The sequence below is a fragment of the Pseudopipra pipra genome, chromosome 3 (genome assembly GCF_036250125.1).
Source record: "Pseudopipra pipra isolate bDixPip1 chromosome 3, bDixPip1.hap1, whole genome shotgun sequence".
Taxonomy (NCBI): domain Eukaryota; kingdom Metazoa; phylum Chordata; class Aves; order Passeriformes; family Pipridae; genus Pseudopipra; species Pseudopipra pipra.
Window position 1 is genome coordinate 116,294,177 of NC_087551.1, and position 20,496 is coordinate 116,314,672.

Below are 20,496 nucleotides of genomic sequence, written 5' to 3' on the forward strand. Positions count from 1 at the left end.
GTTGGGGGGCTCAGAGCAGGGCTGGGGGGCTCAGGTCAGAGTTGAGGTGCTCACAGCAGGACTGGATAGCTCAGGTCAGAGTTGGGGTGCTCAGAGCAGGGCTGGGGTGCTCGGGGTGGGTGCAGAGCTGGAAGGAGCAGTCCCCCCATGCCAGGGACAGCTGAGCCCTTCCCACCTTTGCTGGCTGTGGCAGAAGGTGTTGGAACCCTGAGCACCAGGCGAGCAGCACTCGGGGTGTCCGAAAGCTGCTGAGAAAGGGGAAAAGCAGAAAATGTTCCAGCAGAAAATATTCCGGCAGAAACGCCAGCACAGCAGTGGCACCGGCTGGGGGGGGAACCCGGGGGGTGGCAGTGGGGGCTGGGGGCATCTGGAGACCTGCTGTGCCCCAGTCCCATCCTCGGAGGGCGAGTGGCTCCGGGGGGACTCGGGGTGAGCCCTGTGGGAGCTCTGGGGCACAGCCAGGTTTGCCTTCCGGGAGCCTCCCACAGCAGCAGCTGCTGCTCCTCCGCCCCCGGGGGTTTGTTCTCACTTCAAACACTCAGCTCTTTCAGTACTTTAACCCCCCCAGACATTTACAAGCCCTTCAGCGTTTCCAGGGGAAAACAGTTTTACTGGAAGCAGGATTCCATCTCCGATTTCCCCCTTTTCCCTCCCCACACGTGGCTGTGGAGAAGCTGCAGTTGGGAGAAGCAGCTCGTGGACTGGGAACAGTTTTTGGCAGCTGCTCGATTTGCCCCAAAAAACAGGGAAAAAGATTCCCTTCGGGGTCCGTTTGGCATCCTTGAGCTTCCCTTGATTTTGGGGTCAGGCAGCCAGGGGAGCAGACGGGAGGAGAGGAGGGGGTGGCCCTGATCCTGCCTGGAGCCCCAGAGCTCCCAGGAGTCCTGGCTCCTCTCTGATGACTCGTCCCCCACGCTTCCTCTCCTGCCTCTCCCCTCTCCGTGGCTGCATCTATTCCTTCACCCTCTCCACTTCCATCCCATTCTCATCCTCTGGATGTTTCCTCTGGCTGCGCTGTCTCCCTCTCTTCCTGCCATCCCTTTCCTCTCCCTTTCCGGGCTGTTTTCTGTCTCCTGTCTCATTAACTCCTTCCTCTCCTGCTCCTTCCCCCCGTCACTCCCTGGCTCAGGTACTTGATCATCGAGAACTTCATCCCTCCCGAGGAGAAGAACAAGATCATGAACCGCCTCTACTTCGACGGCGACGAGGAGCAGTGGAAGTTCCAGCCGCTGGTGCCCACCGGAGGGTACGTCCCGGCCCTGGCCCAGGCACTGGGGGCCCGTGGGCACCGATGTCCCCAGGGCTGGTGGCCCGTTGTTACAACCCGCCCCAGAAAGAGGGGAAGGGGGGGGTAACTCAGGTTTTTATCAATAATTCCCTTGGGGTGGATTAGAGTGAAACGACACTGAATAATCGGTGTCTGAAAACATAAACTGACAAGGTTTATTTCAACAGTTCTGTATCAACAAGCATGCAGCAGTTTGGGTGCTGTCATAAAACAATGCAACACAGAGATAACTTTTTAAGGGGGGAGAAACTGTTTAGGGGAGAGGAAAACCAGGATGAGAGTAAGGGAAAAGAGAAACTGAGAGTACAAAAGACATGGACATAGTCACCCACTGGATCCAGCGATGCTTGAGAGTGATGATCTCCAGCGATGCTTGAGAGCGATGGTCATGATTCGCAGGCAGTGGGGGAGAAGGAGAACCCCAAATTCTCAAAGTCACCAGTCAGTTTATATCCCCTCAGCATGCTTTTGCACCTCCCTGGCATGAGGGGTTGTTTGCCTTTTAGGGCTTAGCACTGGAGGGAGGGATGGGCCCGGTTGGCTACCTGAGGTGTCTTCTTGCCTTTTAGGGCTTAGCACTGAGGGGATGGGCTCAACTGTCCACCTGGGGCATCTCCTTGTGTTTTTAGGGCTTAGCACTGAGGGGATGGGCTCAACTGTCCACCTGGGGCATCTCCTTGTGTTTTTAGGGCTTAGCACTGAGGGGATGGGCTCAACTGTCCACCTGGGGCATCTCCTTGTGTTTTTAGGGCTTAGCACTGAGGGGATGGGCTCAACTGTCCATCTGGGGTACCTCCTTGCGTTTTTAGGGCAAAAGTCAAAGCCTGCAAACTCCTGGAATGCATAAATCATTAACTATTTCAGTCTCTAACACCCATGGGCACTGATGTCCCCAGCGCTGGGGGCCCGTGGGCACCGATGTCCCCGGGCCCAGGGACCTGCAGGTGCCCACGTGTGGAAATCCCTCCCAGCCAAGCCCCAGGGGAAGGGCCACGAGCCCCCTCGGTGCCCGTTCGGACACAGCCATGGTCAGTCCGTGCTCCCTGACGCGGGTTCTCCCTCCATCCCTGCTCCAGGAACAGCTCCCAGATGAAGAGGCGCCCGACCTCCGCCGTGGGCTACAAGAGACCCATCAGCCAGTACGCCCGCGTGGCCATGGCCATGAGATCCCACCCCCGCTTCCGGGTGCGTCACGGGCACCGGGGTGGGCTGGGGGGCACCGGGGTGGGCTGGGGGACACTGGGGTGCCAGGGGGCACTGGGGTGGGCCAGGGGGCACTGGGGTGGGCCGGGGGGCACCGGGGTGTGCTGGGGGGCACTGGGGTGTGCTGGGGGGCACTGGGGTGGGCCAGGGGGCACTGCGGTGGGCTGGGGGGCACTGGGGTGGGCTGGGGGGCACTGCGGTGGGCCGGGGGGCACTGGGGTGGGCCGGGGGGCACTGGGGTGTGCTGGGGGGCACCGGGGTGTGCCGGGGGGCACTGGGGTGTGCTGGGGGGCACTGGGGTGTGCCGGGGGGCACTGGGGTGGGCCAGGGGGCAATGGGGTGCCAGGGGGCAATGGGGTGGGTCAGGGGGCACCGGGGTGGGCCAGGGGGCACGGAGTCCATGGGTAGATGGGATGAGTGGGTGGGTGGGTGGACTGAGGTGGGCTGATGGAAGGGTGGTTGGATAGATGGGTGGATGGATGGGTGGATGGAAGGATAAGTAGAGGTGGGTGGGTGGGTGGATGGATGGATGGATGGATGGGTGGGTGGATGGATTGAGGTGGGCTGATGGATGGATGATTGGATAGATGGGTGGGTGGATGGGTGGTTGGATGGAAGGATAAGTGGAGGTGGATGGGTGGGTGGATGGATGGATGGATATGGAGGTGGGTGGACGGATGCTTGGATGGATGGATGGATGGATGGATGGATGGATGGATGGATGGATGGATGGATGGACGGACAGACAAACACTGTGACAGAAGATGGAGTAAACAAGCTCACAATGACCTGGGATATGCCAACTCATGCTCCCAGCTTTATCCCACCCACTGGCAGATCCCTGCTCTCAGCCGCTCCCGGAGCTGCTGGCCCTGGCTCCGGCAGCTCCTGCCCTTGGGAAGGACCCGCTGGGAGCTGGGCCAGGAGAGCCCTGGGCTAGGCCAGGAGAGCCCTGGGACAGGCCAGGAGAGCCTTGGGATAGGCCAGGAGAGCCCTGGGACAGGCCAGGAGAGCCCTGGGACAGGCCAGGAGGCCCGAGCAGAGCCGTGGGCCCGTGTGGAGCTCTCCTGTGCCGCAGCAGCCGGAGCGGGGCTCGCCGGGGCCGGGGCTGGTTCTGCCGCGCGGTGACTCCCGTGCCGGTTCCCCCGTGCTGTGCAGGCCGAGAACATCATGTTCCTGGAGCTGGACCTCTCCCCCCCGGCCATCTTCGAGTTCGAGCGCAGCGGGGACGCGGCGGAGCAGGACCCGCGGGCGCTGCACCTGGAGCGGCTGATGCGCCTGGACAGGCTCCTGGAGCGGCCCGCGGCCGCCCGCCTGCGCAAGTCCCGCTCCTGGTGAGGGGCACGGGGGCTCGGGGGGCTGGGGCACGGCTGGGGTGCTCCCCGGGGACAAAGGGGGGGCTTGGGGCAGCAGGGCTGCAAATCCCCTCCTCCTTTGGGGGCTGGAACCGGCCCCGAGTCACTGGGTGGGATCGGAGTTTAGAATGTGGATCATGTGGAGTTGTCATCGTGCACAGCTCAGTGCAGGAGGGACGTGGAGTTGCTGCAGAGAGTCCAGAGGAGGCCCCAGAGATGCTGCCAGGGCTGGAGCCCCTCTGCTCTGGAGCCAGGCTGGGAGAGCTGGGGGGGCTCAGCTGGAGAAGGGAAGGATCCAGGGAGACCTTGGAGCCCCTTCCAGAGCCTAAAGGGGCTCCAGGAGAGCTGGAGAGGGACTGGGGACAAGGCCTGGAGGGACAGGACACAGGGAATGGCTTCCACTGCCAGAGGGCAGGGAGAGATGGGAGACTGGGAAGAAGTTCTTGGCTGTGAGGGTGGGGAGGCCCTGGCCCAGGTTGCCCAGAGAAGCTGTGGCTGCCCCTGGATCCCTGGAAGTGTCCAAGGCCAGGCTGGACGGGGCTTGGAGCCACCTGGGCTGGTGGGAGGTGTCCCTGCCCATGGCAGGGGGTGGGATGAGATGAGCTCTGAGGTCCCTTCCCTCCCAAACCATTCCATGATTCCATGATACTCAGATATCCCCCCACAAGGTGCTGCCCTGCCCAGCACAGGGTGCTGCCTGCAAATGACAGAGAAAGCAGCCGGATTTTGGGGATTTTGGGGCCGGTGGGAGGCAGGGCAGGGGCAGCAGAGCAGGGCAGTGTGTCTGTGTCTGTCCCCAGCGGGAGGCAGGGCAGGGGCAGCAGAGCAGGGCAGTGTGTCCATGTGTGTCCCCAGCGGGAGGCAGGGCAGGGGCAGCAGAGCCAAGCAGTGTCCCTCTCTGTCCCCCAGGTGCCAGACGCCGCGGTCGCTGCCCTCCTCCACCACCCACGTGTCCCTCACCTCCGGCGCCGCCTGTGCCGCCGCGATGCCAGCGCAGATGCCAGCTCAGATGCCAGCTCAGGAGTGACGTCCCGGAGCCCCGGTCCGGACTGAGCCCCGCGGGGCCGAGGGAGGGCCCCGCTCGTCCTTGTCTGCAGCTGCTTTGTGTGCGTGTGTTTGTGAGACACGAACGGCCCGAGGGGGACCCGCCCCTTCCCTCCCTCCCTCCCTCCCTCCCTCCCTCCCTCCCCGCGCCCCTCCCCGGCCCGGATCTGTCACTTTATTTATTTAACCTATTTATTTATGGAGTGGTTGGTGGCGGAGGCAGGAGACGCGCTCGGACTGTTGGACGTGCGGGGCTGGCCCTGGGCACTGCGCTGACCCCCGGGTTTGCCCAGCCCCCAGCCCTGCCCACGCTGCCCAGCACAGGGCTGGGCACGGCCAGGACACGCTCACCAGCCAGGAGGGGCACGGGACCCTCTCCGGGGGCTGTGGCGGGAGCTGCTGCTGCCTTTGCTGTGCTGGATCCCCGGGAATTCGGAGATTCCTACGCGGGTTTGGAGACTCGGTGGTGGCAGCGCCTTGTCAGGGTCCCCCAGTGGGGCTCCCCAGCCTGTGCCAGCGCCGGTGGCAGCAGGGACATCTCACGGACACGGGCACGGCTGGCACTCCAGGAGCACCGGCTCCATCCACAGGGATCATGGAGGCACCAAAGCCAACCAAAGCCAAGGGCTTTGTCCACCTGTGCCACGCTCTGGAGACACTGGAGACAGCCCCGGCCCCTCGAGGGGCCTGGCACCATCTCCCGTCCCTGGGCTGGGACTCCTGACAGCAGCAACGAGAGGTGGAACTTTCCAGCCCCTTCCATCGGCCCATCCCAAAGGCAGGCAGCGTGGGGAGCGGTGCTGCCTGTGGAGAACAGAGCTGTGGGATGGCAGTGGCTCCATCCTGCAGCTGAAGGCAACGGAGAAACGTGGGACAAGGTGGTGACGCCCAGGGGAGGGAGGTCATCGCTCCCCTCCGGGCTGGGCAGTGCCACAGGGAGGGCACTTCTGAGCTGGGGGAGATTTCCAAGCGGGTGGGGGAGGGATGGGTGTGAAATGGGGGATGGGGAAGGGGATGGGGCTGGGAATCCCATCCCAGCTGCTGCACGCACTCGGTGTTCCTGTGGGACGCGGCTCCCGGAGGGAGGGAAGGTGGGACCTTGGTGAAGACCCTTCCTGGCAGTGCCAGGCCAGCAGCTGTGCTTTCCCTGGCACGGGGGGGGGTGAGGAGGTCTGTTTGTGTGACACGATTCTCATGGATAAGGGAGCGACCCCCGGCTCATCTGGGAGGTGTGGATTGGCAAAGGGCCGGGCACAGGGAGTTCCCGGGCACAGAGAGTCCCCAGGCACAGGGAGTCCCCGGGCACAGGGAGTCCCCAGGCACAGGGAGTCCCCGGGCACAGGGAGTCCCCGGGCACAGGGAGTCCCCGGGCACAGGGAGTCCCCGGGAGGGCAGGTCAGAGAAGATTGCAGGGAGGGAATGTCTTCTGGAAACAAAGAGAATTCCTTCACAGGATGGTTGAGATTGGAAGGGACCCCTGGAGCTCATCCAGCCCCCTGGAGCACGTTACCCAGGATCGTGTCCAGCTTTGGAGTATCCCCAGGGAAGGAGACTCCAGAAGGTCCCTGGGCAGCCTGTTCTGTTCTCCCGCTGTTGGACTGGTCACTGCTCACCCCGATGGTCCTGCACACAGGGCGGGGGGAGGGAGCGAGGCACAGGCACGGAGCAGGAGCAGCAGGAGCAGGAACAGCAGGAGCAGGAGCAGCAGGAGCAGGAGAACCAGCTGTGCTGAGCTCAGAGCTGGGCAGGTCCCCCCAGCCGTGTCCCATCTGTGCAGCCGGGCCGGGGGAATCCTCCTGCACTCCCCCCTGCTCTGGCACGGGGTGTCTTCTCCTCCTCTCTAACATTGTCCTGCCTCAAGCTCTCGATCATTGGCTCTGGCTCCACCTTCCCCTCCTCCATCTGCCCCTCCAAAACCTTCGTCCCTTCTCCCCCCTCCCAGCACCTGGCTGGGAATCCAGCTGGGAGCTGTAGGTGCTCCCAGGACTGAGCTCCCTCCCTCCTGAGCTCAGCCTGGGGAGGAGGGTGCAGGGGAAGGTGTTTGAGGAGTGAGAGATGGGTCCCTTCCATGGTGTGGGGTGGGTCTGTGTGCACAGGGACCCCCAGCAGACAGGGGGGTCCGTGGGCATCCCCCACAGCAAGCTGGCCCCGTGAAACCATCCCCATCCCTGCAAGTGTCCCAGGCCAGGCTGGACGGGGCTTGGGGCAACCTGGGCTAGTGGGAGGTGTCCCTGCCCATGGCAGGGGGTGGCACTGGGTGAGCTTTAAGGTCCCTTCCCACCCAAACCAGTCTGGGATTCTATGATCCCGTAGAACACGGTGGATGGGAGAGATGGAGCTCTTTGTTTAGCTTCCAGGAAAGCCTCTGGGAGTCGGGGTCAGGAAGCACAACCTCAGAACGGGGAGAAGCTGGGGGGGGGTGGCTGTGGGAATAGATTTTCCTCCTTTCCTTGTTTTCCACTGGCCCCAGTTCACCTTGGGCGGATCAGCAGCTCGTGGAGCCCCGAGGGGTTGAACCAGTGACCGTCTCTGCGGCTCGGGTATGGGACACAGCGCTGACGGTGCCCTCCCCCCGGCCTGCCCCGGGCCAGGGAGCACCGCGGGCAGGGGGGGGGTGTGTGTGTCCTCTGGGCATCACGGCGAGGGACAGGCCCCGCTCCAGCTCCAGCAGGACTGTGGTCACGGTGGGATCCACCTGGAAGCCCCTCCAGCAGAGCACGGGACGGGGGCGGGAGCTCCCAGAGCAGGAATGAGCCACTTCCAGCATCCAAGTGCCGCTCGCATCGCGGGGTCCGGGAGCCTCCCGAGCGCTCCCGGGCCGGGAGCGGCCGCTGGGGCCGAGCGGGTTCCCCGTGCCCGGGGTGTGTTCGTGGCGTCCGTCGGTGTCCGTGTGTCCCACCGAGTGTGTGTCCCACCGAGTGTGTGCCGCGCGTGGGGTGTTCCCGGGGTCTGGGACCGTCAGTGTGAGGGGCCGCACGGGGAGAAACCCCCGGGGGGACGGGGCTGGGCTGGGGCTTCCTTCTGTTGTTGTTGAACTGTTCCTTTGGGTTCCAGGTTTGGAGGTTTTTCCGCGCGGGGGTGGGTTCGGGTCTGTTCCGGGTTCAGGGACAAGGTGAGGGCCTCGATTAGGACCAAATTTTCGTGCCTGTTGCTCTGGTGATTTATTTAGAAATCAAAAGTTTCACTGTCTGGTGGCCCATCCTTGTCACTATACATAGGAATATACGGGACATATTATAAATATATATATATTATACATACTGTATGGAGAGAGGTGTCCGTGCCCCGCTCCGGCCGGGACGGACCCTCCTCCCTGTGCTGTAACGTAGCTTCGACCCCGCGCTGGGAGCGCCCCGGGAGCGCCCGCGCCCTCCAGGACGGCACCGACACAATAAAGGAATGAGCATCATGGCCAGGGCGTGCACCGCCTCCTCCATCCCAGCGCCGGCCGCCGGAGCCACCGCGGCACCGCCCGGCACCGCCCGGCCCCCTCGGCCCTGCTCGGGGGGGTTTGGGATCGTCCTCGGGGTGAGGAGTTGGGATGAGGGCAGGGACACCCGTCTGCCGGGATTCCTCCACCTGCTTCTGTCTGGTGACATGGAGGGTTTGTCCCAAACCAGCTGATTCCAGCTCGGGGATGAGGGCGCCGGGAACGGCCCCGGCACAGCCTGGTTTGTCACATGGACACGGCCTGGGGGGTGGCACGGGGGGAATGGCAAAGGGGGGGTTGGCACAGAGGGGTTGGCACGGGGGGGTTGGCAGAGGGGGGCTCGCCAGGAGCCCTGCCCAGATCGCAGAGTGAGGAGAGCAGAGGAAGGAGGGAAGAGCCTGGGGGTAGAAAACGAGGTTGAACAGGGACAGTGACAGCCCACGAAGAGAGCAAGGAATGGTGGACACAAGTGAATCCAGGAGTTTGGGTGGCCTCGCTGTCTCAGGAGCGGCCCTTTGGGGTGGGGAAGAGCCTGGTCATATCCCAAGGGCTGCTGCGTTTTTCCCTTGCCACAGGAAATGGGGAAATTCCCATGGCTCGGGCATTAAAGCAGCTCTAACAAAAAAACCACTGCAAAGGCACGGAATTGGTTTGGGGGAAGGGACCTTAAAGCTCATCCAGTGCCACCCCTGCCATGGGCAGGGACACCTCCCACCAGCCCAGGTTGCTCCAAGCCCCGTCCAACCTGGCCTTGGACACTCCCAGGGATCCAGGGGCAGCCACAGCTTCTCTGGGCAACCTGTGCCAGGGCCTCCCCACCCTCCCAGGGAAGGATTTCTGCCCAATCCCCCACCTCTCCCTGCCCTCTGGCAGCTGAACTCCCAGCTCCTCTGTTGTCCGTGGCAGAGGGGTTTAAAAGCCACGTGGACGTGGCCCCTGGGACGTGGGTGAGTGGTGGTCTTGGCAGTGCTGGGGGAGCAGTTGGACTCGGAGGGCTCCGAGGGCTTTTCCAGCCCGACCGACCCCGTGTCTCTGTGATTCCAAGTGTCTCTGTGATTCCAAGTGTCTCTGTGATTCCAAGTGTCTCTGTGATTCCAAGTGTCTCTGTGATTCCAAGTGTCTCTGTGATTCCAAGCACGCAGGGATTTGTTTTGCCTCAGTCCTCCTGGGAAAGGTCAGCTGTGATCAGGTGAGTAACAACAAACGCCAGTGACAGGGGGCTGAGGCTGAAATAACAAAATGGAATATTAAAGGTCCCTCATAGGCGCTGGATGTTCCCAAATCAGCCAGGTCGGATTTAACTCACACGAAGGGAATTGGGTAAAGCAACCCTGGAGCTGCCATGAGGTGTTTTGGGATCTTGTAGAGAAGAGGCCGAGTGTCTGACCAGGAACAGGACAAACACAAGGAATATCCTTAAAATGGGGAAAGGGGGACTCAGGGGGTTTAACTTCAGCTCCTGAAAGGATCGAGTGGATCAATAAAATCTGTGAGTCCTGATGGGAACACGGAGAAGGGAACGGCCAGCAGGGGTTGGTCCAAAGCAAATCCCACCAAAGGCAGCAGGAAACAGTGAGATGGGAATTGGGGCTGGCTGTGGTGAGTGCCAGGGACAGCACAGCTCACCCAGGAGCCACACAGGGCTGTCTCCAGGGAGAGCAGGTGCCACTGACCCAGCCAAGGACCCTTAGAGCAAAGGATAAACCCTGAGCATCCCTCCCAGTCCCGCTTTCCACGAGTCTGGGATTGGAAATTCCTGCAGGGCTCCAGTCTGGGTGCCCAGGAGGACAGCGGGACCCTGGGCAGAGCTGGGAGAGCTGCAGAGGGGTGGGGTAGGGGAGGGAGAATGTGGGGTTTGGTTTAATTGCACCCCCCCACCCAGGGCAGGCTGTGAGCACGAGGTCCCTGAGGGACACTGGGGATAAAGGGGGACAGAGACAGGGCAGAGCTCAGGGGGACAGAGACAGGGCAGAGCTTGGGGGGACAGAGACAGAGCAGAGCTTGGGGGGACAGAGACAGGGCAGAGCTCAGGGGGACAGACAGAGCAGAGCTTGGGGGGACAGAGACAGAGCAGAGCTTGGGGGGACAGAGACAGGGCAGAGCTCAGGGGGACAGAGACAGAGCAGACCTTGGGGGACAGAGACAGGGCAGAGCGTGGGGGACAGAGACAGGGCAGAGCTCAGGGGGACAGACAGAGCAGAGCTCAGGGGGACAGAGACAGGGCAGAGCGTGGGGGACAGAGACAGGGCAGAGCTCAGGGGGACAGAGACAGGGCAGAGCTCAGGGGGACAGAGACAGGGCAGAGCTCAGGGGGACAGAGACAGAGCAGACTTGGGGGGACAGTGACAGGGCAGAGCTCAGGGGGACAGTGACAGGGCAGAGCGTGGGGGACAGAGACAGGGCAGAGCTCAGGGAGACAGAGACAGAGCAGAGCATGGGGGACAGAGACCGAGCAGAGCTTGGGGGACAGAGACAGAGCAGACTTGGGGGGACAGTGACAGGGCAGAGCTTGGGGGGACAGAGACAGAGCAGAGCTTGGGGGGACAGAGACAGGGCAGAGCTCAGGGAGACAGTGACAGACCAGAGCTTGGGGGACAGAGACAGAGCAGAGCTTGGGGGGACAGAGACAGGGCAGAGCTCAGGGGGACAGAGACAGGGCAGAGCTCAGGGGGACAGACAGAGCAGAGCTCAGGGGGACAGTGACAGAGCAGAGCTCAGGGAGACAGAGACAGGGCAGAGCTCAGGGGGACAGAGACAGGGCAGAGCTCAGGGGGACAGAGACAGAGCAGAGCTCAGGGGGACAGAGACAGGGCAGAGCTCAGGGGGACAGAAACAGAGCAGAGCTCGGGGGGACAGACAGAGCAGAGCTCAGGGGGACAGAGACAGAGCAGAGCTCAGGGAGACAGAGACAGAGCAGAGCTTGGGGGGACAGAGACAGGGCAGAGCTTGGGGGGACAGAGACAGAGCAGAGCTTGGGGGGACAGAGACAGAGCAGAGCTCAGGGGGACAGAGACAGGGCAGAGCTTGGGGGACAGAGACAGAGCAGAGCTCAGCTGCCCACTGGGTTAATGGCTGAGGGGATCCTCTGCCTTTGTGTCCCCCCATCCCTCAGAGCCCACGGCAGGAGTGCTGGGATGGCCTCAGGAGTGCTGGGATGGCCTCAGGAGTGTTGGGATGGGCTCAGGAGTGCTGGGACGGCCTCAGGAGTGCTGGGATGGCCTCAGGAGTGCCTGCATGGCCTCAGGAGTGCTGGGATGGCCTCAGGAGTGCTGGGATGGCCTCAGGAGTGCCTGCATGGCCTCAGGAGTGCTGGGATGGCCTCAGGAGTGCTGGGATGGCCTCAGGAGTGCCTGCATGGCCTCAGGAGAGCCTGCATGGCCTCAGCAGTGCCTGCATGGCCTCAGGAGTGCCTGCATGGCCTCAGGAGAGCTGGGATGGCCTCAGGAGTGCTGGGATGGCCTCAGGAGTGCCTGGATGGCCTCAGGAGTGCCTGCATGGCCTCAGGAGTGCTGGCATGGCCTCAGGAGTGCTGGGATGGCCTCAGGAGTGCCTGCATGGCCTCAGGAGTGCTGGCATGGCCTCAGGAGCGCTGGGATGGCCTCAGGAGTGCCGGGATGGGCTCAGCAGTGCCTGCATGGCCTCAGGAGTGCTGGCATGGCCTCAGGAGTGCCTGCATGGCCTCAGCAGTGCCTGCATGGCCTCAGGAGTGCTGGGATGGCCTCAGCAGTGCCTGCATGGCCTCAGGAGTGCTGGCATGGCCTCAGGAGTGCCTGCATGGCCTCAGGAGTGCTGGCATGGCCTCAGGAGTGCCTGCATGGCCTCAGGAGTGCTGGGATGGCCTCAGGAGTGCTGGCATGGCCTCAGGAGTGCTGGCATGGCCTCAGGAGTGCTGGGACGGCCTCAGGAGTGCCTGCATGGCCTCAGGAGTGCTGGCATGGCCTCAGGAGTGCCTGCATGGCCTCAGGAGTGCTGGGATGGCCTCAGGAGTGCTGGCATGGCCTCAGGAGTGCCTGCATGGCCTCAGGAGAGCCTGCATGGCCTCTGCTCCTGCAGCCATGAATATTGATGGCCCAGGTTCATAAAATTTGCAAGGCAGCAAATCCCCAGGGGGGGCTGGGCCTGTGGATGTGTTTGCTCCTTCTTTGGCTTCTCACAAATGGAACCTCTGCTGTGGTTCCACTGGTGGGAACATTCCCTGGATGCAGCAGCCAGGGGGGTCTCATCTCAGATCCAAGGTTTCCCTGGGAGAACCACCCCCTGCAGGGACTGCACAGAACCCCACTGTTTCTATGAGAATATTGAGGTTACAGAAATATGGTTTGAAGGGTTATGTCCCATCTACTGCCAGCTCAAGAAAGATTATAATTTTCTTTTGAAACCTAGAAAATTCAGGGTAAATTCACTGTAACAACTTTGGTTTCTTTCTTACTGCAATCCACAGGGCTTTTTCTGTCATAAACCTAAAATTTATGCTCGAGGCCCTGGCCCGGGTTGCCCAGAGAAGCTGTGGCTGCCCCTGGGTCCCTGGAAGTGTCCAGGCCAGGAGGGATGAGGTTTAGGTGGGATCTCAGGACAAGGTTCCTCCCCAGAGGGTGGTGGGCACTGACCAGGGAATGGGCACGGCCCCAAGGCTGCCAGAGCTCCGGGAGGGTTTGGAGGGACAGGGGGGGATTGTTGGGGTGTCTGTGCAGGGCCAGGGGTTGGATGGATGATCCCTGGGGGTCCCTTCCAGCTCAGGATATTCCCTGGTTCTATTGATTCCATGGCTAAAGCAGCAGTAAAGCTTATTATCATCTCTGTGAAGTGTTTTGGGATTTGTTTGTTATAAAAAGCTCTAGAAGAGCCGAACATTTTCACTCCTGGGTAGAGTGTAAGTATTTCAGCACCAAGGGAAGCACAGCCACGGGAATTCCCCGGGTGCAGCTCCCCAGGCAGAAGCTCTGTGGGAAGCCTTTGGTGCAGAGAGGGTTTGGGGGCTTATTTTGGGGTTTTTTTGCTGTTCCCTGACACTCTGATGACACCCTGTGGGCTTCCCCCTCTACTACTGTAGCTTTTCCTCCCCGGTGCTTCTTCTGCTCCTTTCCCTCCATTTTTCTCTGGTGATTTTTCCTTCAGGCTGTACTTCAGCCTTTAATGAGGAGGAGTCACTGATGTGGCTGCCCCTGGATCCCTGGGAGTGTCCCAGGCCAGGCTGGACGGGGCTGGGAGCAACCTGGGCTGGTGGGAGGTGTCCCTGCCCATGGCAGGGGTGGCACTGGATGGGCTTTGAGGTCCCTTCCCACCCAAACCATTCCATGATCTGATGATTCCATGCAAAGGACAGTCAACACTCTGCCAAGGTGAGATTCAGACTGAACCTCGGATGAACACGATGAAAACTCGGGATGAATTTTATCAGTATTTGGATGAATTTTATCAGCAGTATTTGGATGAATTTTATCAGTAGTATTTGGATGAATTTTATCAGCAATATTTGGATGAATTTCATCAGTTATTTGGATGAATTTCATCAGTAATATTTGGATGAATTTTATCAGTACTATTTTCCCAAAGGCAGCAGCAGCAGCAGAGTCATCCCAGAGATCTGCTTGCCCTCCAGCAGTGCCAGAGCAGACAGTCTGGTTTGGGGAGGAGGAGGCAGTGGAGAGTCAGTCACCTCTGCAGCAATATCAGCCTTGTAAGGGTGGGAAAAAGAGGGAATGTTCCTCCCAGGGACAGCTCCCAGAGGTTTCACCAGGGGCTGGGGAACACCTCGGAGTGCTCCAGGCCTGGCAATGCTTTAAAATGTTGGGTGGAATAAACTGAATGGAGGCCTCCAGGCTGGATGTTTCTCAGGAAATCACAGACTCACAGAACCATGGAATGGTTTGGGCGGGAAGGGACCTTAAATCCCATCCCATTCCACCCCTGCCATGGGCAGGGACACCTTCCACCAGCCCAGGTTGCTCCAAGCCCCGTCCAACCTGGCCTTGGACACTTCCAGGGATCCAGGGGCAGCCACAGCTTCTCTGGGAATTCAATCCCAGCCCCTCCCCACCCTCCCAGCCAGCAATTCCCTCCTCATATCTCAATTGTTTATTGTCTGATTAACATGTTAGGTGTCCACTGGAATGATTTCCACTCGGAAGAGCCCGTGGCACCCTGCTGGGAGCTGCCAGGAGCTGGAGCTCAGCCAGGAGTGATGAGCTGAGCTGGGCAGCCACGAGCTCCCGCTGCAGATTCCAGCCCATCCCAGACCCCGGGGATCAGTCACACTGTTCCCTGGGAAGAGCAGCCCATTGATTTCCCCTTCCCCCCTGGAATCCAGCACTGGAGGCTGCCCTTCCTCCCCCTGTGCACAGCGAGGGTGGGCAGGAAAGCTCCAGCTCCTGCAGACAGGTCCCAGAATCCAGAAATCCAGCTGTGGGGAATGACCCCTCTGCTGGAATGTCCCACTGGTGCTCAGTGCACCACTTCCCAGGGAAAGGGAAACGGAGGCTGCATCCTTCTGTGGGAACAGAGCAGAGTGATCTCCCTGTTATCATGTCTGAGATCTCCTGTGCAGGAGAGAAGGCCAGACCCCCTCCCAGAGTGATCTCCCTGTTATCATGTCTGAGATCTCCTGTGCAGGAGGGAAAGGCCAGCCCCTGCCCCAGAGTGATCTCCCTGTTATCATGTCTGAGATCTCCTGTGCAGGAGAGAAGGCCAGCCCCTGTCCCAGAGTGATCTCCCTGTTATCATGTCTGAGATCTCCTGTGCAGGAGGGAAAGGCCAGACCCCCTCCCAGAGTGATCTCCCTGTTATCATGTCTGAGATCTCCTGTGCAGGAGAGAAGGCCAGCCCCTGCCCCAGAGTGATCTCCCTGTTATCATGTCTGAGATCTCCTGTGCAGGAGAGAAGGCCAGCCCCTGCCCCAGAGTGATCTCCCTGTTATCATGTCTGAGATCTCCTGTGCAGGAGGGAAGGCCAGCCCCTGTCCCAGAGTGATCTCCCTGTTATCATGTCTGAGATCTCCTGTGCAGGAGGGAAGGCCAGCCCCTGCCCCAGAGTGACTCACCTGGTGTGACAGGTGAGCTCACCAGCCCGGGGCTCCTGGAATGACTCACACCTGAGGCTGGAGCAGCATCCCACTGTCACCCGGATCCTGGCAGGCTCTGAAGTCACTCTGCTCCACACGGTGCTCTGGATGTGCCCCCAGCAGAGGGGTGTGATGCTCTGGAGGAACATGTGGGTAATAAATGACAATGAGATGGTGATGCTGAAGTTGTGCAGATCAGGTGAAATCCCCCACGAGAGACTTCCTTCTCAGGGAGAGATTCTTTAAGAAGGAATCCTTCCCTGGGAGGGTGGGGAGGCCCTGGCACAGGTTGCCCAGAGAAGCTGTGGCTGCCCCTGGATCCCTGGAAGTGTCCAAGGCCAGGCTGGACGGGGCTTGGAGCAACCTGGGCTGGTGGGAGGTGTCCCTGCCCATGGCAGGGGTGGGACAGGATGAGCTTTAAGGTCCCTTCCCACCCAAACCAGTCTGGCATTCTATGATTTTCACAATACTCCCTCAGTCCTCTCTAAACTCATCATTTTTGTAGCTGTCAGTGTGGCAGGCAGTGCAGTGGCTGCAGCAGGAACTGCAGCTCATTAGGGATATTTTGGAGCGAGTGGCTCAGGCACCAGCTGCTCTCGGGGTCGTGCTCTCTGATCTAATTTTATCTCTCAGAGCTCTGTAGCAGGAAGTGAAGCACAGCTCGTCGTGAGGGGATCAGTCCATCCCTGATGGTAAAGGGAAGGGCTGACCTTACTGGAGCTGCACCAGCATTATCCCAGTAGGTAAAAACCAGGAGCAAGGTTGTCACAGTTTGCTCTAAGCTTGAATAATTCGTATTTGTTAAACAGGAGTTAATGCTAAAGCAGAATGGTAATCACAGAGTCAGAATGACAGACTGGTTTGGGTGGGAAGGAACCTTAAAGCCCATCCAGTTCCACCCCCTGCCATGGGCAGGGACACCTTCCACCAGCCCAGGGTGCTCCAAGCCCCCTCCAACCTGGCCTTGGACACTTCCAGGGATCCAGGGGCAGCCACAGCTTCTCTGGGCAACCTGGGCCAGGGCCTCCCCACCCTCCCAGGGAAGAATTCCTTCCCAGTATCCCATCTAATTCCTTCCCAGTATCCCATCTAATTCCTTCCCAGTATCCCATCTAACCCTGCCCTCTGGCAGGGGCTTGGTGGTCTGGGGGAAACTGAGGCAGGGGCCGTGCAGGGGTTGATGTCAGGGGGGAATCAGCCGGCACAGGGCACTGGGGGACAGTGGAGATTTCAGGATTTTAGGAGCTCTCTGAACCAGACACAGAGCCTGGTTTATAAAGGAGACGTTGCTCGTTCTGCGCAGGGCGTAAGGTGGAGGTTTCCACAAATGAAGCGAGTAAAAAAATCACATTTATACAGTAGTATTTTCATCAGCCCACCTATGCATATATAGCTGCCGCCTACCCGATGCACATTTATTTAGCCGGTGCGATCTTATGCAACCCTTGTTTCTGTGCCAGCACGGATTCACTCGGGGGGCTCGGGGGGGCATTTGGGTTTGGGGGAGTGCCCCCTGTTCAGTTTTAGGCAAAGTCCCTCAGAGGATTCCTTGGCGAGCAAGATGTGACCTGCTGCCCCGGGCCCCAGCTTCTGAACAACGCTTAAAGCCACGTTTACATCCTGTGGCCCAGCCAGCTGACAGCAGACACAGCTGGTGACAACTGTGCAACAACAGCCCAGGTGGCCCTTTGTGCCAGGCCCCTCCTTTGAGGCCATGGCACCTCTTTCACTGATAGGCCAAGACCCTGTTTCACCCCCACACACACACTCTTTGTGAGTCTCTGGGCGAATTATTTACAATTTCTGAGCCTTGAGATGTTGGCACTGGTGTCACTGGGGAGGTGGTGGGCACCGGGTGGCGAGGGGCGGCTGTGGCTGTGAGGGGGCAGTTACGGCTCTGAGGGGGCAGTTGTGGCTCTGAGGGGCAGTTATGACTCTGAGGGACAGTTATGACTCTGAGGGGGCAGTTGTGGCTCTGAGGGGCAGTTGTGGCTCTGAGGGGCAGTTGTGGCTCTGAGGGACAATTATGGCTCTGAGGGGGCAGTTGTGGCTCTGAGAGGCAGTTATGGCTGTGGCTGTGAGGGGGCAGTTATGGTTGTGGCTGTGGAGTGGGCGACGGTAGCTCTGAGGAAGCCGGCGCCATCTTTGCCCCTCAGGCGCCGCGCGCGGCGGGGGCTAAGGGAACCGCCGGCGGCTGAGGGAACCGCCGGCGGCCGCCGAGGAGGAAGCGGAGGCTGCTGGTGGCACTTGGCGGCAGCGGGCGAGGGCAGGTGGTGGCGGCGACACCCGGACCGCCGCGGTGGGGCAGGACACGGAGCTGCCACGGCGCGGAGAGCGATCCGCCCTCCGGGGAGCCCCCTCCGCCATCTTCGCTCCCCCTCAGGCGCCGCCGCCATCTTTGTTCCCCCCTCGGCGAGGCGCGAACGCGGCGGGGGAGGGGAAGGGCGAGGCACCCGCGTGACGGGAGTGGGCGTGGCCTCTCCCCCCGCCCCCCGCGCGCTGTGGGCGGGGCCGGCGGGCGGGGTCACATGACCGCGGCCCGTGCGCAGCCCGAGCCAACATGGCGGCGCTGGCGGGCGCAGGGGCCGCGCTCGGCGCTCCCCGCGTTTGAGGGGCCGGCCCGGCCCCCGCCGCGCTCCCGCCGGCGGCCACGACCCCGCAGCGCCCCGAGCCCCGCCGCGTCCGACATGAGGGAGAAGGGCCGCAGGAAGAAGGGCAGGACCTGGGCAGAGGCCGCCCGGACGGTGCGCGGGGGGGCCGCGGGGCGGGTCGGAGGCCGCGGGGCGGGTCGGGGCGCTCCCGGCGGGGCTCGGGGGGAAGGGGCGGGTGGCGGGGCGGCCTCGGCCTCCGGGGCCACGGGGCCTGCCCCCGGGGCTCCGCTCGGCCGCCCGCGCTCGCACGGGCAGGTTTTTTTTATTTTGACCTGTTCTCCAGTTGCTTAATGCTTCCCGGCAGGAATTTCCCTGGGAAGCGCCGCGGGGGAGGGACTGCCGCCCGGGTTCGCGGTGGCGAGCGAGGGCTTAAGTCGCATCCGCCAACAAGTGACACGCACAGGGGTGTTTTTTTTCGGTGTTCGCGGCGTGTCGGTGGCTCTCGCGCCGTGGGAGCTGCGGAGTCGCCCCGGGTCAGGCGGAGCCGCAAACCCCGAAAGGAGAGTTTTTACCGCCCGGTTTGCCAGCCCCACGGTGGTTTTTTTGCCGTCCTGTCTCCAGGCTGGACTCGGGGTAGTCCCTGTGCGGGACAGGCACGTTACAGGGCGGGGAAGAGAAAAGGGAAGTCAAGGAGCGGGACAGGGATGAGAGGGGGAACCGCAGCAAGGCGACCTGCGGGAGCTGCGAACGCCCAGCAAAGATCCCCGCGGGGGTAAAGCCCCCTCCTGGAGAGGGGGAGGAGCTGGAGCTCCGCGAACCTCTCTGGAAAGAGGGATCTGTTCAAACAGGACTTGAAAAGTCTGGCTGGGAAGCAAATGTAAATAGAAACCCGCGGCTGAGACTTGCAAGGGATATTTTAATAAATAAACGCGTTTGGACCTCGTGTTTGCAGCTTGGGAGGCGTCAGAATAGCTGCTCTGCTTTCAGGAGGGGGGATGCAGTTGGGGATTTTGAGAAATAAGACACTGTCCCACAGGCAAACACTTTGGTGTTCCTCTCTGTGTGCTTTTGGGTGTGATTTGTACCTGTTTGTTTTGAAAGAACAGTGGAAGAACGTCCAGTGGAGGGTATATAGGTGGGACCAGATCTTTTTCCAGCCCCTGTGCCCTGCTGTCCATCCTCTGAGCTCTCCCAGAATCCACTTAAGCGCTCAAACAGGTCTTTAGCCAGAGGCTGCTCTGAGGCCTCAGAGCTGCAGGTTCCACGTTGCCCAGTCAGGACAGGGGCAGACAAAAGCAGGAAAAGATGAGTAAATCCCTGCCAAAACCTCAGCCCTGGCAGATGTTCCTGCTGGTGTGCTCAGCAGGAATGTTAGACTGCTCTGGTCAAGCTCCAGCTCCAGTATTCCATGAGTTCCCCGGCGTTTTTTTGGGTTGGAATCGTGGCTTTTGGTTCTTGCCTTCGCCTGTGTGCCTGGGCTGGGCTCTGCTGCTGCCTGGGGTTTGTGGGGAAAGTTATAAAACCACGCTGAGGAATGTGGCAGCTTCCAGATCTCCCGTGCTTCTGCTTTTGGAGGTGACATGGAACTGTCCTCGGGCCTGGGGAACCTCCCAGTTTGGGTCCAGGTGCCCCCCCTGTGTGGGGGCTGAGCTCTGAGCTGGCCCTGGGCTGGGGTGACCCCAAAAGGCTGCAGGGGAAGGGCCTGGGGCTCTGTGTTTTCCTGGAGCCCTGCTCCTCACAGGATCCTCCAGGTTGGGAAAGCCCCACCTTGTCACCCAGCCCTGAGCAGCAGCCTCAGGCCATCCCAGCTGGATGTTCTGGTGCAGTTCTGTCCCCCCTCCACCTCCTCCTCTGCTGTCACCTCCCCACTGGGGCTTGCAGGTGGTTAATGCAGCCAAACCAGCAAAAAAAAAATTGTTTTTTATAATTAACTGTTGGGGCTGATCTGTTCAGTCTTCCCAGCCAGGAGCTTGGGGTGAGTGTCCTCCAGTGCTGGGGAGATGGTGGGAGTGTGAGGAGGGGAGAGCACCAAGGTAATCCCTTCCTCAGTGTGCTTGGTCCCTTGGAGTGGGTCAGGATTAGCTGGGAACAAGATACAGCACAGAGGTGTGGCCTTGCTGCCTGCTGGGAAGCCCTGGGGAGGGGTGTGGATGAGGGGGATCAGTGGGACCCTGGCTGTGGCTCCTGTTCTGGGGTGTGTGGGGCTGTTCTGTGGGGCAGCAGTGCGGGCTGAGGGGAGGGAAGGTCCCTGTGTGGGCAGGAAGTCACTGTTGATAAACAAGGGTTTTCTCATTTCCTGGCTGGCTCAAAGTGCAGCTGCAGATGGCTGGGGACTGGTGGCTCTACAGGGACAGGGGCTGGCTGTCCCTGCAGCTCAGAAAGCCCACCTTGAATGAGGTGAGGAGCTGATGGTGCAGAGCACAGAAGCTGGGGAGAGCAGGGCACAGGTTTCAGGTGCCCCTGGCAGCCCAGCCTGTGCCAGTTCTTGAGCTGGACCAGCCACTGGTGTCCAGGCTCAGCTGGTGATC

The 20,496-nt window shown here is 61.0% G+C and overlaps 3 protein-coding genes across 7 annotated transcripts in view; 2 read left to right on the forward strand and 1 right to left on the reverse strand.

The window, feature by feature from the left end:
* Positions 1 to 8,301, forward strand: part of KIF3C (kinesin family member 3C) — a 17,534-nt gene extending 9,233 nt beyond the window's left edge. The window contains exons 5-8 of the mRNA XM_064651171.1: positions 1,130 to 1,246; positions 2,365 to 2,473; positions 3,650 to 3,825; positions 4,756 to 8,301. Coding sequence (XP_064507241.1) covers positions 1,130 to 1,246; positions 2,365 to 2,473; positions 3,650 to 3,825; positions 4,756 to 4,873 — 520 coding nt within the window. The 3' untranslated portion in view covers positions 4,874 to 8,301. The remainder of the gene's footprint in view (positions 1 to 1,129; positions 1,247 to 2,364; positions 2,474 to 3,649; positions 3,826 to 4,755) is intronic.
* A 5,543-nt stretch (positions 8,302 to 13,844) lies between these two features.
* PREB (prolactin regulatory element binding) overlaps positions 13,845 to 20,496 on the reverse strand; it is a 345,777-nt gene continuing 339,125 nt past the window's right edge. The window contains exon 9 of the mRNA XM_064651196.1: positions 13,845 to 13,890. Coding sequence (XP_064507266.1) covers positions 13,860 to 13,890 — 31 coding nt within the window. The 3' untranslated portion in view covers positions 13,845 to 13,859. The remainder of the gene's footprint in view (positions 13,891 to 20,496) is intronic.
* ASXL2 (ASXL transcriptional regulator 2) overlaps positions 17,913 to 20,496 on the forward strand; it is a 72,641-nt gene continuing 70,057 nt past the window's right edge. For all 5 annotated transcript variants that reach the window (XM_064651158.1, XM_064651160.1, XM_064651157.1 and 2 more), the window contains exon 1: positions 17,913 to 18,121. In XM_064651158.1, coding sequence (XP_064507228.1) covers positions 18,065 to 18,121 — 57 coding nt within the window. In that variant the 5' untranslated portion in view covers positions 17,913 to 18,064. The remainder of the gene's footprint in view (positions 18,122 to 20,496) is intronic.